This window comes from Pelodiscus sinensis, chromosome 10 (assembly GCF_052426305.1).
Source record: "Pelodiscus sinensis isolate ZL-2025 chromosome 10, ASM5242630v1, whole genome shotgun sequence".
Taxonomy (NCBI): domain Eukaryota; kingdom Metazoa; phylum Chordata; order Testudines; family Trionychidae; genus Pelodiscus; species Pelodiscus sinensis.
In genome coordinates, this window is record NC_143061.1 from 47,012,866 (window position 1) to 47,034,906 (window position 22,041).

At 45.0% G+C, this 22,041-nt stretch overlaps 1 protein-coding gene across 4 annotated transcripts in view; it reads left to right on the forward strand.

Moving 5' to 3' along the window:
• The first annotated feature begins 331 nt into the window (after positions 1–331).
• Positions 332–22,041, forward strand: part of LOC102447587 (glypican-5-like) — a 749,086-nt gene continuing 727,376 nt past the window's right edge. For 2 of the 4 annotated variants that reach the window (XM_006125190.4, XM_089780879.1), the window contains exon 1: positions 337–902. In XM_006125190.4, the coding sequence (XP_006125252.2) occupies positions 470–902 (433 nt within the window). In that variant the 5' untranslated portion in view covers positions 337–469. Of the gene's footprint in view, positions 903–22,041 lie in introns of all 4 variants that reach the window. The other 2 variants (XM_075937487.2, XM_089780880.1) reach the window with 2 other exon arrangements.

Below are 22,041 nucleotides of genomic sequence, written 5' to 3' on the forward strand. Positions count from 1 at the left end.
CAGACGTGAGGTTTCAAATCGACCATGGGGATCGCCTCCCTTTGCGGTCACAGAGAGGGAAGTTGAGGCAGAAAGCGGAGAAGCGGCTGGCTCGTCTCAGGGCCGGCCGGAGAAGCCAGTGGCCGCGCCGGGACAGGTGGGAGCCTCTCCCCGCTCGAAGCCCTGTGCCGGACTGCGCTGCCAGGCCACGGCGCTCCCTAATCGGGGGTATCGGAGACTGCTCAGCGTCGAGCCTAGCCTGAGGCCGGCTCCGTTCTCCCGCTGCTGGGCCGGGGCGGCCCTTTCGCTCCGGGGGGAACCGAGCAGCCCGGCGTCTGGGGGCTGGCGGCCGGGCCCCGGGCTCGAGCCCGCTGCTGGGCTGGGCGTGTCGCCCGGCGCCCCTTGGGCCCGCTCGGCAGCGGGCTCGCCACTAGCTGCAGGCAGGCGGCTTTAAAGGAGGCTCCCTGCAGGCTAATTATAGCGCAAGCCAATGAGCAGTTCGGCGGCGCCCCTGCCTAGCGAGCGGGGCTGGGCGGCAGCAACGAGCGCCCGGCGCCCTCCCTCCAGGCAGGCGGCAGGACCGCGAGCTCGGACGCGTCGGCGAGCTCAGCTGGGGCCGGCGCTCGGTGCCCGAGCTCGCAACTTCTCCCAGCGGCCAGTCCCGTGCCGGGCTCCGAGTAGCGGGGCGGGGGCGCTGCGGTGCTCGGCTCGGCTGTGCCCCGGGAAGGTGGAAATGGCCGGGGGCAGGAGCCCGGGGGTCTGGCGGCGGCGGCGCTTCGGGCTCTTGCTGCTGCTGGCGGCGGCCGCGGGGCTGGGCGGCGGGGTCTCTGCCGCCAAGTCTCCCAGCTGCCACGAAGTGCGGACGGCGTTTCAGATCCGGCAGATCGGTCCCCTCAAGCTGGTTCCCGACGTGCCCATTGCAGGTCAGTGCTGCCCTCTTAACCCTTCCCCTCCCCAGCCCCGGACAGAGGCCGAGCAGCACCAGGGTCAGCCTCGGGCAAGGGGAGACGGGAGGGCCCGAGAGAGGGAGGGTGGGAGGATGCAATGGGCTTTGCGTAGGGGCTGCTACCGGCCGCAGTCGGGCAGAGTGTCCCCTTTAAGAGCTGGTGCAACTTTCCTCCTAGTCAGGTCCGGGCCCACGTTGGGCTGGTGGTGCGGGTTCCATGCAGCTTTTCTGAGTGGACGAAAGGGCCGGGCTCACGGGCCACATGGGGACCAAGACTGAACTACACTTACACCTAAACAATACTAAATACTTCGTCCCTCAGACTGAACTACACTTCCACATCGCTGCAAACTTTCCTGAATGTCCTGACTCGTTTGCACGGTGGAGACCACAGTTCCCTTCACAACAGCAGCTGTGAGCGTCTCTTTGCTGGGATCCTGTGGCTTTTAAATGCGAAACAAAACCATACACTGTTGTGGAAGTTTGAGAAAGATTGAAGACAGGGAACAAAACAGGAATGTTTTCAAAATTCCCTCACATCTAACAAAACTAGACCCTCTTTATCCTGGACAGTCTTGGTGGTCTGCTCCTTCCAGTTCGATTTTACACCCACTGTGCTTATGTAAACCACCCACCTTCTGGGTGTGCTGTACTGTCCCCTGTAGTGGCACCAAGACCACTTAAGGAAAGAATAATGAGTTTGCTCTACAGCATTCTCTGAGAGCCAGCTGGCTTTTAGCTCAAGCAGAAGAGGCTCATGCACTAAGCTCCAGAGAACCCAGGTTTTGTTACACAGACCAGCATTACATTTATTGCCCAAGAAGCTGTGATTTCAACAGACATCCCAAAAATAACTGTGGCTCTCTGGATGGGATCAGACTTTCAAAGACTCTTGGGTACCTGCCACAGAAGAGAGTATAGGAGGGTAGCAGCAGTTTAAATTTATAGAGTCCAATTATCTCCTGACCTAATCTCATTGGAGAATTTGACCCATACAATTTTTGTGGAACATTTTATAGCACTAATTTTTAACTAGATCACAGGTAGGATTAAATTAAATACATTTGGGACACATTAAAATAAAAGGAATTTTTTATAATTAGAAATAGGTGCACTTTTGCTGGTTACATTTAAAAAAATACATCTGATTTCACTAAAACATGTAAAAACATTATATACGAATTTACTGTTTTTAACCATACTTTTAACTTAAAAAATCTCAACTTTATGATGTCTGGGAAAGACTTATGACTGGAACATGTCTCATAATTTCTTACATGGAAAATGGACTAATAATTGTGACATAGGGAGCTCTTACAGCCCTGGTCTACACTAGGGAGTTATTCCAAAATAACTCCCCTTATTTGGAATCAGAATTGGAGCATCCAAACTACCAAGCCTGTTGTTTCGAAATAATAACTCCTGCTTTCCATGAGGAATAATGGTTATTTCGAAAGAGCAGTAGTGTGGATGCTCCCCTGCTGCTATTTTGAAATAACTACTCCCCAGAGTCATTCAAATTAATTACGCCCCAGTGCTTCCTGGGGCTGTAAGTCAAGGTAGTGCGTCCACATTAAGGGTGCCTGCCTCGGACTAATTTCGAGGCTTCCCTATAGTGTGGACATGCTACTTCAAAATAGTTATTTTGGGAGTTGTTATTTTGAAATTTTGAAATAATTTCCTAATGTAGACATGCCCATAAAGTATACATTTTAGTTTGTTTTTTTCTTTGCTTTCTCTGAACAGATGTACTCTAGCTTTCTGAGTCATGGTCAAGATGAAATAGGAAAAAGGTTCTGCTTAGCATGAATAAGGGGCAACATGGAGGTACAGAATAATAAAGAGAACCTAGGTTTTACATAGCTAATATTGTATCTGTAATATTTATCGCATGTACATTAATGAATGGCCTAAAGACTATATAAAGAGCTAGGATCAAAAGGCATAAGGATTATCAAGCCTTATATTTAGGCTGTAGGACAACTATTAGCTGCCTATGGTTAAGAAGAGATTAAGGCTATAGACATGCCATTGCATAAATGTTTGGTTTTTTTTTAATGCTTTCTCTAATAATTTGGGGCCTGATCCAAATCCCATTTATGGGAGTCTTTGAATTTCATCTTAACTGGGGTTTGGATCAGGACTCTGGACTAAATGGCCACTGAGCTAAATGGACTGTTTTGTTATTGCAACTTCATTGTTTGTAACCCATTGTGTGCGCCATGAGTGCAGGTGATCAGTTCCTTCTCCTTTGTAAAGAGCTTTGAGTTTTGTGGATAAAAGTTCTGTATGAAAGTTATGTATTTATTATTTGATGACACAAAGATATTAATAAGAGCAATGCTTTGAAAACTTGAGCTATTTTAGTAGTCTCCTGGGTTAGTGAAATACTAGACACGAGGAGCAGTAAGCATTGCAAAAGGGTTTGAGGGATAAGTATAAAAGGTAATGAAATGCGTGATGAGATGTGGCTAGACACACCGTAGATTTTGCTTCTTAAAATTTGTGCATTATCTTTGCAAAAGAAGCATTTATTACACCTGTTTACCTGCTGCTAGATTGTGATCTTCTGGTCTGTCCCATATAAAGCAAGGCTCATACGTGTATCATCCCAGGAGCAGACCAGCAAATGAACTGTGACCTGGAACACTCTAATTCTTCTCTTACTCCTTGCATGCTCTAGGAGTGGAATAAGTTGCTTCACCCTGTTTTGTGGAGCAGCTTCTTTCCTCTTGCGTGACCAGCAGGCTACTCTTTTCCTGGTGGATCTGTCAGGGCTCATTGCACAACCTGTTCCTCTGCAATGGGGAGTAGCGAACAAGTAGCACCTGTTTGTCACACCGTGGCAAAGTCACAACCTGGAAGGGCTGGGAAAAGTAAGGGCAGAGGATGCCTTAGTTCCAGCCATGCATGGGACTATCTAACCCATAATTGTTTCAGAAAGTTTACACGGTAGTGGATGACTGTCTCTGTGGACAGAAATAAAAAAACCTCTTTCTGAAGGAAACTCTCCAACCATAATAGAAAGATTGCCTGTTTGCTTTCCATTCTTTCAAGAAACTCCTACCAACACGGGAGAAAGGGCTGTGCTCAGAAGGAAGAGTTGGCCTGTTGCTATGCCCATGCACAGTGCAGTTAGGTTTTTCAGTGAGTTTAGGGAAGGTTTGGCTCAATCTGTTGGGAAGAGAGAGCCTTCATAATGTGCTAGGTTCACACCGAATGTCTCATCACTTATTTTTTAGAATAGCTACAGATGTTTGAAATGTAATGTGCTTTTAAACTTTGCCTGACATGGACGTTTCTCTTTAATTTAGTAGGGGGATAGAAGAAGTGCACAAAGGGCAATACTGATCTTCTCTGTGCATTAAGTGTTCCCAACTCCTCTGAACTACTTAACAGTATCTGTTAGGCTATAAGGCCTATTATCCACTGTCCTGTTCATTAAATGGTATGCTATTTCCCAATACATCAGTTCTTCATTTGGTTACTTTTTGTATTTGTGGGGTTTTCTTCCCTCTAGCAGGAAACCACACATTATTTTTACATAGACCAGCTTTTTTTTGTTTGTTGTTCACATTGTGGTATCATTTCCAGGCCTCAGACAAATTCCCTGCTGCAGAGTCTACAATCTAATTAGACTATGGCCCTGAAAAGGTTTGCCACATCAGACAAAGGGTATGTCTAAATTACATGGCTCCGTCGACGGAGCCATGTAGATTTGTTGTTTTGGCAAAGACAAATGAAGCCGCGATTTAAATGATCGCGGCTTCATTTAAATTTACATGGCTGTCACGCTGAGCTGACAAACAGCTGATCAGCTGTTTGTCCGCTCAGTGCACTAGTCTGGACGCTCCCCTGCCGACATCAAAGCCCTTTGTCGGCAGCCCCGGTAAACCTCATCCCGTGAGGAATAACGGGGCTGCCGACAAAGGGCTTTAATGTCGGCAGGGGAGCGTCCAGACTAGCGCGCTGAGCGGACAAACAGCTGATCAGCTGTTTGTCGGCTCAGCGTGGCAGCCATGTAAATTTAAATGAAGCTGCGATCATTTAAATCGCGGCTTCATTTGACTTTGCTTATGTGTCTAATCTACATGCCTCTGACGACAGAGGCATGTAGTCTAGAGACAGCCTAAGTGGCTGAAATTATCTGTTCTGAATTGTAATTTATATTCAAGTTTACCCTTAACACACAATAGGAGCAGTTATAGAGGGCCTAATCCAACATTTATTGAAACCAATGGAAAGAGTCCCCTCAGTCTTCAGTGAGTCTGGCTCATGCTTGCGAGCACAGTTAGGGTATGTCTACACTACCCTCCTAGTTCGAACTAGCGGGGTAATGTAGGCATAGGGGAGCTGCCATTTTTAAAACCCCGCTGGTTCGAACCCTGTGCAGCGCGGCTATATGGGACACGAACTAGGTAGTTCAAACTAGGCTTCCTAGTTCGAACTACCATTACTCCTCGTGAAATGAGGAGTAACGGTAGTTCGAACTAGGAAGCCTAGTTCGAACTACCTAGTTCGTGCCCCGTGTAGCCGCGCTGCACGAGGTTCGAACCAGCGGGGTTTTAAAAATGGCGGCTCCCCGCTTATGCAAATGAAGCCCGGGAAATTCAAATCCCGGGCTTCATTTGCAAGTGCGGTGTGCCTACATTACCCTCCTAGTTCGAACTAGGAGGGTAGTGTAGACATACCCTTAGATAGTTCTGAATCATGGCTCCTTTTGACTTGGCCAGCTGTAGATGTCTGTTTTCTTATAGGCATCATGGCTGAGGTGTATTGTGATGAACTTTTTAGTTCAGTTCAGGGAAGGTTTGTTTCCAAACTGTTTTCTCAGTAAGAGGCAACTGTGTCATTTTTAGTGGTATGTGGTTTTTTTTTTTTGGTGAAGCTTGTGAACAGATGTAACAGGTCCAGTCCTGCCATCTGCAGGTTGTCAAGTATTTACTACTAGTAGAAGGGAGAACTCTACTCACCTGTAGAAGTATGGTGTCAACACCCCCCCCCCCCATCCCACCACTGAAATAAAACATTTCACTGTGCTCATAATTTACTCACTCTGGGGAAGCTGAGAGACGGAATAAGATCCATGTAACAAATGTTAGTCAGAGAACTGGAAGGAAGCTCGAGAGATCATCAGATTCAGTCACCTGCACTCATGCTGGACCAAGCACCATCTAACTGCTAAATGTGTTACTGAGAGGTGCTCGCATACTACTGTGCAAAAGAGCTGAACAGAATAGCATGAAAAATCTGAGCTGCATTGTTGCATATCAGGCTGAGGAGGGACACCTGGGGGAAATATTTTTCCTCTGAGTAGTTCCTGTTAAACTAATAAGAAAACTATTTTGAATGTCCTAAATTACTTTTTAAATTACTCTTCAGATCCTTGTGTGGTAGACATGGGTGTCATTCCACTGAAGTCAATCATTGTAGTCCCTGTTAATGATTTCAGTGGAGCTTTGGAGACTTGCACCATCTGAGGATCTGCCCCTTTGCTGTATCTGCAGCACACACACAAGTCACTTCCTGAATGAAATTCAGTTACATGGCATTAGAGGAAGGGAGCCTGCATGCTGCACAATATTGTGGAGAATGGAAATTTTTGCCCAGGAACATAAGAGCAAACCACTCCTTTATGAAAATACGTATTCAACTCCTTAAGGGCTCTTCACTGCAGAGAGAGGTCTGTGTGGGCCAGATGCAAAATGTTCTCATTTCATTGGCCCTGGAAAGCTTTGCCACATCAGAGCAAGTGTCTGAAATTATTGGTTCTGATTTGCAATTTATAATCAAGTTTGCTCTTGACTCTGGTATATGCTGTTTTGGGTTCCAGGTCATCAGTGATGGAGTGCCATTGAAATCAATAGCATTGCACCAGGGACATAGCTGAGGAGTTGTGGCTGGTGTTGAAGTCTGATTCCATTAAAGCTTAGAAATGAAGCAGCTGTTTCAGCCAAAGCTCCCAGATTGTACAATGTTACCTTCTCCTATTTAAAATTCATGTGTACACTGGGTACATATTTGTTGCCTTCCTAGTGGCTAACGGCAGTGGTTCCCAACTGCTCTTCTGCTTCCCCTTCCAGTAGGGCTCAGAGCACCTGGCTGCCCAGGCCAGTAAATGACAGTGTGGGGCCATGTGCCAAGCACCATGGTTCTCTCTAAGCTGTGCGCTTCTGCGTACAAAGGAAATTTCTACCCCGCCCACCTCCCAAGCAAAGCCATGCAGCAGCTTTGCAGGAGGTTCACTTGGGCTGCTGGGGCCAAAGGAACCACATGGCTGGCTGGCAGGTGGGCAGTTGCTTCAGTTGGCTGGAGCCGAGGAAACCACGTGGCGAGCAGGCAGGCAGCTGTCCCAGCTGGCTGGGGCCGGAGGAACCATGGGCAGGAGCTGTGGCAACTGCTCTGGCGGGTTGGGGCCAGAGGAACCAAACAGCTGGTGGGCAGGAGGGGCAGTGGCTACTCTGGCTGGCCGGTACTGGAGGAACTGCATGGCAGGAGGGCGGGTGGCAAAATAACATGTGACAGCTTACAATTAATTGTCATAATTAATTTTCAAACACGCATATTCATTATTTACTGTAATTAATATGCAAATGTGTGCTGTTCCCACAAAAGTTTTTTTTAATGAATTTGCTGGTCTGCGGTATAAAAAAGATTGGAAACCACTGGCTTGAGGCATGTGGGCAGGGGACTTCTGGAGGTCTCTTCCAGTCCTAGTAGTCTATGATTCTATGAATCCTGGCTCAGACTTGTGCCATATTTGGTAAAGCTCTAGTAGATAAACATTTCAGTAGATCTGGCTGGCTTCTCTTTCCAGCTCTGCTGCTGGATGACCTTGAGGAAGTAGCGCCGTACTTCAGTTTTCCGCACTGTAAAATGGGGATAGTGATAATTCTTTGGTGAAATGCTTTGAGCTCTGCAGAAGAAAAGCAGCTTTAAAAGAGCAAAATACTCTGCCTGACTGAGAGCATTCTCTCCTGAGGTCTCTTCATTCCTCCAGCAAATTCCTTCTTGGTGTCGCTACCTCCATAGCAACCAGAGATTAGACTAGATTCCTGATCAATAGGAGGATGAATTTGAAATTCTCTCATCCCCCAGCTTCTCCACTCTGAGGCAAGACAGGTCAGGTAAGGCAGCAGTTACTCCAGAGGCTGCACCCATTTCTCTGCTGCCTCAGAGTTATAGGATAAGTGACTCTTCATCCATTGCTTTTCTTAGCTATCATTTCATAGGTCTTCAAGTTCCATCCTTCCACCACAAGTGTGAACCTCAGCAGGTATGTGGTTGTACAAACAGGCAGGACTTATGTTTCTATAACAACATACCAGTGGCAATATGTTCCTTTCTCTCCTTTTTTTCCTTCATGTCTTCTCAAGTCTCTAGCTGACATGAGACCAGCCACCCATTCTGTAATCTCTTCCTCCCCCCTGGTGCAATCCATATGCAGAAAATCTGCCTAAATGTGTTTAGTTCCTCCATAAAAATAGAATTAATTGCTGCTTCACAGCTACATGGAAATTTTCAGCATCTTATCTCTGAGCAATATCCCCAGTGATTTTTGTGGACATTTGGCACAGGTGAGCAAAACGTGTTTTAGTGATTGAGATCAGACACTTCTCTAAATATAACAAAGGAAAGAAATCCAATAGAACAAGCGGAGGATTGATGCCAGGCTCTTATCCTCAGGTTTATCTTCCTTTTCTCTAGCAAAAACGGAGGAATTTGACCAGCCCCTAGTGTTAAAAAAAGGAAAAAACACATGGTCCCATAGTTGAAGTCCATAATCAAATAGTTATAAACATCCCTCAGAAATATAAAAGGAAGTAATTAGTGTTTAGTTATCAATTTATTGCCTTTCAGTCGAGTTGGGGACCCATTATGGATGTTGATCAATTTGGGGGAGTCTTCAGAGAAGAGCCACAAAAATGATTTAAAAGATTAGAAAACATGCCTGAGAGACTTGGGGAACTCAGTCTATTTAGTTTAACACACACAAGTTTAAGGGGTTATTCCATCCCAGTCTGTAACAACCTATACGGGCACCAGATATTTTAAAATGGGCTCTTCATTCTAGCAGAGAAACATTTTAGCATAACTCAATGGTTGGAAGCTGGGAGACTGGAAATGAAGGATATATTTTTCAAAAGTAAGTGCAATTAACCTCTTGAATAACCTGCCAACCGCTACAGATGAGACTCTATCTCTGATCAATTTTAAATTCCAGATTGGATGTATTTCTAGAAATTATGTCTAAGCATTAGTCTGGGGAAGTTCTATCACAATGGTCCGTTCTAGCCTTGGAATCTATGAATCTATAAACTGCCTTAGATTGTTTTGAAATTTTTTGTCAGGAGATGCACTTTGGATTTTCAGAAAGGCACACTTTCTGAAATTAAGCATGACTTTTCTGGGGATGATATCCTTAGCCTACATCCATATCCCTATTCATATTTGGAGTTCATGATTAAAAATAGACCACTACATTCTGGACATTCAGCCTGAGCAAGAGCTACTGGGTGAAAAAGGGGTAAGAAAGCTCAGGAAGACAGCTGACTGACTAGGTAGCATTTCTCTTCAGGTTCAGAAAAGGAACTTTATAACCCTTCGTGTTCAAAACTTCAAACAGACCTAGAAGCTGTATAGAATTGCTCAGATAGTAGGGAAACTTAGTGGTTCTGGTCAGTAAATGAAAGCAAATCCAGCTGTCTCTGTCTTTTACTAGCCGGGGAATAGGCTTGGAAATGCTTTTCTTTTCTCTCTAGTTAAAGACATGATAGTCCCCTCTGTGGGACATTTCTAGCCAAAGAACATAGGGATGTGAGAAGACATGTTCTTAAAGTCAAAATGTATGAGAGCGCTTTAACTTACTGCTTTCACGCCATCATTATGCCTGAGAAGAGCCATTTTCTCATGTATAGATGTGAAGATAATGCACAAAGAAGGTCCACACCCATTTTGCAGAAATTTTCACCTGCTTCCTCCTGCCCCGCTGCCCATGTCTGCAGGAGTCCCAGCAAGGAGCTAGGCCTCTCCTGTGGACAGGGGCTGTAGCCACCAAGCAGCCCCTGTTTGAGGCAGCCAGGGATGGTTTTATGGAGAGGCTGCTTTGGCCACTGTGAACAGAGCACTGGCTGCCATGAACAGCGGTTGCTCTGGCACCAGCCTTGTTTGTGGCAGACAGAGCTGTCTGCCACGAACACGAGCTGCTGGACTCAGCGCAAGCCAGGGCCCAGCAATCCCAGCTCGCGCTGATCACTACATTTAAAAGGCAGAGTGGCAGTGCAGGTGGCTGCCAGAGCCAGCACAAGCTGGGACTGCTCGGTCCCAGCTCGAGCTGGCTCCTGGAGCTACCCCCACTGCAGCTCTACAGCAGGGTCCTATTGACTAATCATATAGTCATTATAATTTGTATCGACTATATGATTAGCCTGATAGCCGCATTTTAACATCCTTATTCCAGAACCAAATTTCTCAGGTTCTTCAGATGAAGATTCAATGTATCTAGACTTCATATCTTTCATTAGATGAGACTTCTCTGCCAGACCCAATTCCTTCTCCAGAAACAGTGGAAGCAGATAACTTCAAATTCATCCTGTCAAGAAGGACATGTTCATAGGCACTGGATTCTAGTCCTTTGTTCTAGATACTTAGCACTCATTAAAACTGGTGGGTACTGGATGAGTTTGGAAGAATTACCTCACAAAGATTTTAATAACAACTTGATAGATTTCATCACAGGCTAAGATGATTTATCTGCCACCTGTCCTACAGGCTCTCTAGTTTCTATTGAACTTACTTATATTGATTATCCTAAGATCTAGTTGTTCTAATAGTGTACTGTATCTCGCACTCAGAACAAGTTTACAAAAAAACCAAGGTTGCATGACATAGTCCTTTTAAATGCTGCTGGTTTCTTTACACTAGCTTTCACATGGCAGAAGTTGACCTGGTGGTAATGATGGCACTAATGTTTGGGATTTTTTTTAATCTACAGGCAGTAGAGTAAGTCTTTTTAAGCCTCCTTCTACTTACAATAATAGATTTTCTACAAAAAGCGGCAGCGCTAATAAAAAGGCACTAATATGACAAATGGAAACATGGCTCCCATAGTAATAGGTGGTATGTAAATAAATAACATCAAAATTAGTAAGACCATATATGAGAATTAATCATGTAAACTGGCATGAAGCTGAGGATCATAAAATGCAAAGATATATGTAAAATGTACTTAAAAAATACTGCAGACTTTTCTCTTATCTATAAACAAACATGTTTATAAAACCTATAGACAAAGTTCAGCATGTTGCAAAGACTTTGCAGTTAGAGCCCCATTAAATGAAAGCATAAAATGACACGATAAAAACATGTGCTTAATAATGCTTCATAAGGTACTCATCCTCAATCAGTATAAAATACATCTGCTTCTATGGGAAAATGTGTTTTGATGGATCAGAATTAATTTCCTAACAGCAGCCAAGTCTGTGACACAATGACAAGTTATGCCCAATCTTTCAATCTTGTCAGTCAGTTGGATTAGATATCCCTGTTTAATGTGATGGAATCATCTTAGTTTACATATTGTATGTGCTCTAACTACCTCTTAATATGAATGAAACTTGTATATCCTATATAAAGTACATTTGTTGGAAGCACCACTAGAAGAAACGATTTATAGGCTTCACCTAATATATAACAAATTATCTTTTTCTGTGAATAAAGAAAACTGGGAACAATGGATTGTCACCAAGTCCTGCTAAGCAGTCGTGGCCACATGCTGTTTTGGAAGTGGGGGAATTGCTTAAAGTAGAGAAATGTTTGTGCATGATATTTTATATTTGGCTTTTTAAAGCAACTGTTCTGTGCCAGACCAAGAGCACAGTTCAGATGGTTAGCTAATTCAGACATAAGTGTGATGGAACTACTGCTGCAGTAGAAGGGGTTCATGGTGGTTTCTAGATCTGCATTTAGAAATATATAGTTGGTTTTCCACCCGTAGTTGGTTTTGCTGGTCAGATATAAACGTTTTTATTAATAATGATATCCAGATTAGTACTTCAAATGCCCTTAGGCCATGTCTACACTATGCAGAAGATCGAAGCTGCTGCAGTTTAGGGTTCAGGGTTTAATTTAGTGGGACCTGCTCATTTGAACTGAGACGGCGCCCCCATCCGTGCCGGTATTCCTGTTCCTCACAAGGAGTAAAGGAAGCCATTGACCTCCTGCTTTGTCGACAGTGATTTAAGATACTGTACGTCAACTCCAGCTATTTTGTAATTAATGTAGCTTAAATTGCATATCTTAAATTGACCTTCTGCTCTTGTGTAGACCAGGCCTAAGTATTTAGCAAACACCCACGTGATGCAGGATAGTATTGTTGTTCCTATTTTGCAGAGAAGGAAGTAGAACCAGGGAGGTTAATACTCCTTTAAGACTACTCAGTGGATGTGCCTAACCCATGATGCCACAGGGCTATATATTGTATAACTCAGATGTACAATATGCTAGACTCTATTGAATTGCAGTAATAGAGGTTTCAGCTTTTGTGGGAGAATGTATTATTAAAATAGGTTTGTCATTCTCACGGTTTTTGGGTATGGAAAGTTATACAGGGTGCTCCTCAGCACTATTCTATTATTCAACATTGTAATAGCACAGAGGTGGCCAAACTTACTGACCTGAGCCACAAATGACAATCTTCAGAAGTTCGAGAGCCAGGGCACCTGAACCAGGGCTTAGGGCTTCAGCCCTACTGAAGGTGCCTGACATGGCTTGGGGCTTCGGCCCCTCTCCTATCATAGAATCATAGAACTGGAAGAGACCTCAGAAGGTCATCAAGTCCAGCCCCCTACTCTAGGCAGGACCAATTCCAACTAAATCAACCCAGCCAGGGCTTTGTCAAGCCGAGACTTAAACACCTCTAGGGATGGAGATTCCACCACCTCCCTAGGTAACTCATTCCAGTGCTTCACCACCCTCCTAGGGAAATAGTTTTTCCTAATATCCAACCTGGACCTCTCCCACCACAACTTGAGACCATTGCTCCTTGTTCTGCCATCTGTCACTACTGAGAAAAGCCTCTCTCCATCCTCTTTGGAACCTCCCTTCAGGAAGTTGAAGGCTGCTATCAAATCCCCCCTCACTCTTCGCTTCTGCAGACTAAACAGACCCAAGTCCCTCAGCCTCTCCTCGAAGGTCATATGCTCCAGCCCCCAAATCATTTTGGTTGCCCTCCACTGGACCCTCTCCAATGGATCCACATCCTTTTGTAGTGGGGGCCCAGAACTGGACACAATACTCCAGATGTGGCCTCACCAAAGCCAAATAAAGGGGAATGATGACATCTCTGGATCTGCTGGAAATGCTCCTCTTAATGCAACCTATGCCATTAACCTTCTTGCCTACAAGGGCACAATGTTGACTCATATCCAGCTTCTCATCCACTGTAACCCCCAGGTCCTTTTCTGCAGAACTACTACTTAACTGGTTGGTCCCCAGCTTGTAACTATGCTTGGGATTCTTCCGTCCCAAGTGCAGGACTCTACACTTGTCCTTGTTGAACATCATCAGATTTCTTGTGGCCCAATCCTGGAGCCTATCTCTGCCCTTAAGCGTATCTACCTCTCCCCCTAGCTTAGTGTCATCTGCAAACTTGCTGAGGGTGCAATCCATCCCCTCATCCAGATCCTTAATAAAGATATTGAACAAAACCGGTCCTAGAACCGAACTTTGGGGCACTCCGCTAGAAACTGACCGCCATCCTGACATCGAGCCGTCGATCACTACCCACTGGGCCCGGCCTCCTAGCCATCTTTCTATCCATCTTACCGTCCATTTATCCAATCCACAAGCCCTTAACTTGCTGGCAAGAATATTGTGGGAGACCGTATCAAAAGCCTTGCTAAAGTGAAGGTATATAACATCCACTGACTTTCCCATGTCCACAGAGCCAGATACCTCATCATAGAAGCTAATCAGATTGGTCAGGAACGACTTGCCCTTTGTGAATCCATGCTGACTATTCCTAATCACTCTCCTCTCATCCAAGTGCCTCAAAATGGATTCCTTAAGGATCCCTTCCATGATTTTTCCAGGAATCGAGGTAAAAACCGGCCTATAGTTCCCTGGGTCGTCCTTCTTCCCTTTTTTGAAGATGGGCACTACATTTGCCTTTTTCCAATCATCCAGGATTTCTCCCGATCTCCACGACTTTTCAAAGATAATAGCCAAAGATCCTGCTGAATCCTCAAGCCCCAGGTGCACTCTGGGCAGATTCTCCAAAACCTCTTCCTCGCTGTTGGGCAGAAGCCACTACTGCACTGCAGAGCAGAGGTTCTGAGCTCCTTCCCTCCCGTCTGATAGATGGGAAGTGGAGGAGGGGTCATATAAGTTATGCTTTAACAGGAAGAGAGCTGCATGAGGCTCATGAGCCACAGTTTGGCCACCTCATAATAGCATCTAAAGGCCCATTCAGTTGGAGAGTCCATCTTGTTGGGTGCTATACAAATGCACAAAATGTCCTGGTGCCTGACCCAGTGATCTCATGTGTGGTATGACCTGCTAAACTGAAGCTCCTTTGGGGCAGTAAGTGTCTTTATTTCTCATCTTGTACAGCACCAAGCACATTGTTGGCATTTGACATATTAGTACAGGTTGGACCTCACTGCCCCGGCACCCTCGGGACCTGACTGGTCCCAAACAAGGGGATTTGCCAGACCAGTGAAGGCCCCTCTCCTCCTGGCCTGTGGTGCCACTAGGTTAGGGCCCCAGCCCTCCGGGGCCCTCTAGATACTGCTGGCCCCGCTGCTGCACGGGCAGAGCACCATGGCTGGAGCTCTGCAGCTGGGTCTAGAGCTCTGCACAGCCGGGGCTGGAACGGAGGTCTGGGGCCGGAGCTCAATAACCACCTAGCTGCACAGCCAGGGCTGGAGCTCCATGGCCGGGCACAGAGCTCTCTGGCCGCTGCTGGGGCTGGATCTCCATGGCCGCTGCTGGCACCAGAACTCCCTGCTGTGCCACCCAACCCCCTAAACACTGGGTTGCCGGTGCCCCCGATGCACTCCTGCCTTGCCACCAGGCCTCCCTGTTCCTGGGCTCTGTGGTCCAGGAACATCCATGGTCCATGTCTGACCACAGATGTTGCCAGACCAAGGAGTTCCGGTTAAGGGAGGTACAACCTGTACACGACCCTCGTTTTGATGTATCTTCATTGTGTGCAAACAAAAGAGAAATTTCAGAGATCCACATTTAGAATCTCACAGTATCAGGTCATGGTAGCTCAGCACATCCCTAAACTTTAATGGCTAAATGTATTCATTATGTCAACAAGGACCCTATTCATGAAGGGTCTATTCTCCATTCATTATGCATGCATCATTCCCATTAATGCTACCGAGGATTATGTTTGCATAGTCAGTAGGAGAATAAAGCTTATGTTTACATATTGATACATGCGATTAGAAAAGACGTTTTGTGTACTATGCACAAGAAGTGAATCAAATCTTTAATAAATGCCCTAACTTTTAAAATCTCTCTTTACTTCATTAAATATTGGTTTATCATGGAAAACTTTGAAAGATTCAGAGTTCTAAAGGGTATCTGGACAGTCAGTAAATACAAATATTACTATGATGTTGTTAATGGGAAACCCATGTGGGAGCTTTTGGGTGTCTAGTACTTTGGAAATTCACCATACTTCATATATCAAAATAAAGACCCAGGACCCTAACTTTGGTACCGAGTTTGGAAAAATTTTGAGTTGGATTAATAAGGGTAGAGTCTATGTACATTAGGGGTATTTCCATATACAGCTGTCTCACGTACCTGACACATTGAGATTCTTCACTCTTTGGGGCACATCAAAGCAGGATAAAGAAGCTCAATGTTGTCTGAGAGAGCTTTTCAGTTCTGAAAAAGTTCTTCAATTCATTACTGTTTTCAACATGGATGATATGCAAAGCCAGCATTTTTGTGTGTTTTCTTGCAAACTATCCTTGCTCATTTGCCTTTTGAAAAGACCTGACTTTACAACAGCTACATGTTCATTTCCACTTAGACTTGAACAAAGTAGCAGGATATTGGCACAGTCTTTCCTTTTGTTCTCTGTAAAGATGGAGTAAAATGAGTGCTGTGCAGTGAAAACACTACACTTGAAAACGTTTACAGGCCAGATCCTCAATAAATGTCCATCAGTGTAGCTCCATCAAAGTCTTGTCTCCAAAACTGTTTGCCATACATATCTGTCCTGGTAGATGCCTGTAAAAGGAGAGCAATATGTCTATCAGAAAATTACAGGTTTAAGGCCATTGAACTCAATGGAGTTATGTTAATTTACACTAGCTGAGGATCTTTTTACAAAGGTTAATATTAGACTAAACATTTCTTCTTGTGCATGGTAGACAGGTTATAGAACCACTTACCAAATGTACATCAAATACCAGATTTAATAAAGCAAAACTCCCAAGCTGCTTCAGTCCCCCTTTGTGGCATAGTGAAAGAGAAGAGGATGGATACCCAAGAAACACTATTCACAAAGGGCCACATTTATGCATGTCTCGTGAGTGATGCTCATGAGAAATGCAGCACGATAACATGAAGCTGGAGTGCTGCAGGTGCATGGAGATGGCTTGAGACATTGTTTGCACAAGGTAGTATGGTATAGCCCAGTGGTCCCCAACACGGCGCCTGCCGGGGCATTTATGTGCGCCCGCCTAGCGCTGCCCCACTCGCACTGCTGCCGCGCCACGCCGCTTGTTATTGATTTCAGCCCCTCCCCCCATCTATCCCCTTCCCTCCGGCCTCTTGTCTAATCAGCTCCAGGAGAGCTCGGGAGACTCCCCGCCTGCTCCACGAGGAGCTTGGACCCTGGCGCAGGCAGCACCCCACCCAGCGCTGTGCCTCACTCCTGCTCCGAGGTGTTTGTACAGGGCTGCCAGCCAGCTGCACTCCCACGCCGGCCCCTCCGCACTTGCGCAGCACCCCCGGGAGCTGCTGGCCACAGAATCCCTTGCAGCAGCTGCAGGCGAGCCCTGGCCTGGCGGCTCCTCTCTCTCCTCTTGCAGGGGAGGGGCGCCTGTGGCGCCCCGCTTCACATCGGGGAAAGGTGTGTACAGCTGCAGAGAAAGGGAAGGTGGGGGACCCGTGACACTTTTCACCTCTCCCCCAGAGTGCTCCGACATTTCCGCGTGTGCTGTGGGGAGGGGACACAAGGATTTGGTGGGGAGAGGGAAAGGAGACGGAATTCAGTCATTGGGGAGAGGGGAGCAAACTGGGTCTGGTCGGGATCTGGTTTGGCTGGGAGGGAAGAGGGTACAGGGTGGATCAGGTGGGGGAGAGAAAGGGGGGGCTGGGTCCAGTCACTGAGAGGTCGGGTTTGCCTGGGAGGGGAGAGAAGGTGGAAATTGGGTTCCGTGCGTGCATGGGGAGGAGCGGGGGGAGTCGGGATGTGTGTGGACAGGGATGTGTACGGAGGGGAGACAGGACGTAGGCTGGGTTTGGCCAGAGAGTGTGGTGGGAGTCAAAGAGAAAGGGGCGCTTTCCTCCTCAGTGCCTGTCCTGGGGGGGCGGCCAAAAAAATGTTTTGCTTGGGGCAGCAAAACACCTGGAGCTGGCCCTGGCCCAACCCCCGAGTGCGCGGCCTATGCGCAGCCCCTCCCCCGGGTGGCCCTGCCCCCAGGTAGCCCAGACCCCGCCCCCGGGTGGCCCAGCAGCCCTGCGTGGCGCCCACCACCCAAAAAGGTTGGGGACCACTGGTATAGCCCTTCCAAGCCAGCAGTAAGCAATGCTGTCATTAAGACTGCTTCATTGAAGATGCTGGATATGCTCTCCCCTGTATTTTGGCCGGCTGATGTTATTCTATTTCATCTCATCTCATGCATATATCAGTGTAGTATCTGAACACTTTATCCTCACAGCATGCCTCTGAAGTATGGAAATACATATCCCTATTTCACAGATAGGGAACAGCGGAGCTAAGGTTTAAATTCACAACACTATCTAGGTGCACAAGCCCTATAGAGGATCTGATCTCAAATGACTTGCTTAAGATCATGCAGCTTGGGCCAGAGCTGAGAGTTAAATCCAACTCCTAGGCAAATGTCCCAACCAGGGAAGCAGGCTTCCTGTCTATGCTGCGTGAAGAAAAACTTCCTTTTGTTTTTTAAACCTGCTACCTATTAATTTCATTTAGTGACCCCTAGTTCTTGTGTTATGGGAACAAGTAAATAACTTTTTCTTTTTCACTTTCTCCACACCAGTCATGATTTTATACACCTTTATCATATCTGCCCTTTAGTCTCCTCTTTTGTAAGCTGAAAAGTCCCAGTCTTTTTTAATGTTGAGAAATGCAAAGTAATGCACACTGGAAAAAATAATCTACAGATGCAAAATGATGGGGACTAATTTAGCTATAACCACTTGAGAGAGATCTTGGAGTCATTGTGGATAGTTCTCTGAAAACATGTACTCAGTGTACAGCAATAGTCAAAAAAGTGAACAGAATGTTAGGAATCATTGAAAAAGGGACAGAGAATAAGACAGAGACCTATTGTCTCTATATAAATTGATAGTATGCCCACATCTTGAATACTGTGTACAAATGTGGGACTTTTCAGCTTAGAAAAGAGGAGACTGAGGGGGGAGATGGTAGACGTCTATAAAATCATGACTGGTGTGGAAAAAGTGAATAAGGAAAAGTTATTTACTTGTTCCCATAACATAAGAACTAGGAGTCACCAAACGAAATTAATAAGTAACAAATTAAAAAAAACAAAAGGAAGTTTTTCTTCATTCAGTGCAGCGTCAACTTGTGGAACTCCTTGCTACAGGTTGTTGTGAAGACCAGGACTTTAACAAGATTCAAAAAAGAACTAGATAAATTCATGGAGGTTAGGTCCATCAATGGCTATTAGCCAGGATGGGTAGAAATGGTGTCCCTATCCTCTGTTTGTCAGGGGCTGGAAATGGGAGACAGGAGAGAGATCACTTGATGATTACCTGTTTCTGTTCACTCCCTCTGGGGAATCTGGCACGGGCCATGGTCAGAAGACAGGATACTGGGCTAGATGGACCTTTGGTCTGATCCAGTATGGCCGTTCTTATGTATGTTAGCAAAAATGAAAGATGGGGGTTATGTAGTTGGAAAGGCCATACTGCCTCAGGTACATGGTATGCTACCAGCTGGCTCTCCCCTCAGTTATCATCAAATGATAATTGGGGTTTTTGTGTGGCTACTGGGCAAGAGGAGCCAGAGTATATCGCAAATGGAGCAATGGCACGTTAAGGTTGCCTCCCACCAGGATGGTACATGATCTTAGAGGTACGTGAATTTATACAGGCAATCTGGAAGAGCTTTATAATCATAGAATACCAGAACTGGAAGGGACCTTGAGAAATCATCAGGTCCATTCTCCTGCCCTCATGGCAGATCCAAATGTAACCCACACACCTAGGGACTCATTCCAGGAGGAGTAACAGGTAATTTGAACTAAGGACTTGGTTTGAATTACCATTTAACTGCCATGTGTAGCCACGGGCAGTTGGTCCGGACTAGTGACATTTAAAAATGGCGACCGGACGGAAACATGCAAATAAAGTCCGGGATATTTAAATCCCGGGCTTCATTTGCAAGTTCGAATACCTACATTAGCCTCCCTAGTTTGAACTAGGGGGCTAGTGTAGACATACCCCCAAACAGATAAGAACAAGAGATCTCTACAGCATGGGTTTAGAGTCAAGTTGCTTTTAGCTCAAAGGGTAGAGGCTGGTATACTGAGGTCCCAGGTTCAAATCCACCTTGTGGTGGTTACAGATCATCCCTGACAGATGTCTATCCAACCTGCCCTTACATGTCTCCAGGGATGGACATTTCACAACCTCCCTAGGCAATTTATTTCAGTGTTTAACCACTCTGACAAAGTTTTTTTTTTTTCTAATGTCCAACCTAAACTGCCCTTGCTGCAGTTTAAGCCCATTGCTTCTTATCCTATCATCGGAGTCCACAGAGAACAATTTTTTCCCTCTTGCTTGTAACACCCTTTTAGATAATTGAAAACTGCTGTCATCTCCACTCTGTCTTTTCCTTTCCAAACTAAAGAATCCCAGTTCTTTCAGCTTTCCCTCATAGCTCATGTTTTCTAGCGCGTTAATCATTTTTGTTGCTCTTCTCTGGACCTTCTCCAATTTCTCCACATCTTTCTTGAAATGTGGTGCTCAGAACCAGACACAATACTCCAATTAAGGTCAAATCACTGCAGATAGAGATGAGAAATGATTCTTCAGGTCTTGCTCACAACACTCCTGCGTGAGTGCTCCTTCTTTGACAGTTGCTTCCCATTCTGTATGTGTGAAACTGATAGTTCCTTCCTAAGTGGAGCACTTTGCATTTGTCCTGATTAAACTTCATTCTTTTTACCTCAGGCCATTTCTCTAGTTTGTCCAGATAATTTTGAATTATGACCCTATCCTCCAAAGCACTTGTAATCCCTCCTAGCTTGGTATCATCTGCAAACTTAATAAGCATACTCTCTAGGCCATCATCTAAATCATTGATGAAGATTAAACAGAACCAGTCCCAAAATTGACCTCTGCAGAACCCCACTTGTTATGACCTTCCAGCATGACTGTGAACCATTAATAATTACTCTCTGAGAACAGTTATCAAGCCAGTTATGTACCCACCTTTATAGTAACCACACCTAGTTTGTATTTCCCTAGTTTATTGATAAGGTCATGAGAGACCATATCAAATGCTTTCCTAAAGTCAGTATAAGTCAGAAGATGAGAAGGCAAAGTGGAGCTGTACTCAGGAAATTAAGAACTGTTAAAAATTATTACATTCAAATGAAATAGTAAAGGAGTGTCTTCAAATTTAATGTTCTTAGGAGAGTTAGACAGTGGAGTCATATAAGCTCTTAGTTTTGTCAAAGTCTAAGAATGTATTTATTCCTGGTTAGAATAGCTCAGACTTTAGTTGGTTAAAATATCACCTCAGTTTCTTGCTTTATGGATTCAAGCTTTAATGAATCAGATTTTCCATTCGTAATCTGGGTTGCCCTAGATAAGTCAGGAAACTTAAAAATGTGCCTTCCCAAAAAAGTAACTGTGACTTAACTATATATGCGAGTCTAAAGCTTTTGGTATAGTCTTTTGTCACTGAACACTGACCTACCATTCTCTGTATCCTTCCTTCACAGAAATAATTCCTCTGAAGAGAAATCAATTAAAATGCTAATATACTTTCCTCTTAAAGGTCTGTTGATTTAGACAAGAGTCTAAAAGTTAATTTTGGGGATACTATCACAGATGCTGGTTTCTTAGATTAATAACTGAGGTGGAATTAGGTCAGTTTATGTCAATGTCATGGTATGGTTTTCTGGATGCTGCCATCTTGTATTCAGTTTCCATTTCAAACACAAGTCTCTAGCTTTTATGAGTGTGAAGATACCTTCCAAATGAGAACAGAGTGTAACCAATACATCATTCTTTTGCTTAAGTTCACAACCATCCTGAAACAGCAGCACTGAGCATAAATAAACAAAGCAAGCAACCAAGGAGACATGACCTGAAACTCGGCACAATGTACTATTAGTGGTGTCTTGTTTTGGTGCCTAAGGTGGGAGAAGCCTGTCTTAATATGATAAATTATTTATATGTATGGTGCCTCTGGGCCCAGTGTGCTAGGTGCTGCACAGATTAACATATAATAGACAACCCTGGCTTTGAATTGCTGGCAAGCTATGTAGTAAAAACAGCTAAATATAGGTGAGGATAAATATTCTCATTTTACAGATGAGGAACTGAGGCACAGACACATTGCAACTTGCCAAAGGTTAACAGTCTTTTCCATCAGCACAGCTGAAAGTGTTTCATAGATTTTTCATGTTGGACTCCACCTTTTCCTGATCAGTAGGCTTTTGGAACGGTCTTGAAGAACCCTTCATCTTTCCCATTTTTTAAATGAAAACCAGTGTTCCATCTAATTTTTTTTTCCATCCATGGGTAGATAGAATTTTGGTATATGCACCAATATTGAGATAACATGCGTATAGGCACCACCAATACAAACAAACCTAAATAGTTAAGAAGTTAATAGATATGGAATAAAAAAACAAGGCATAATT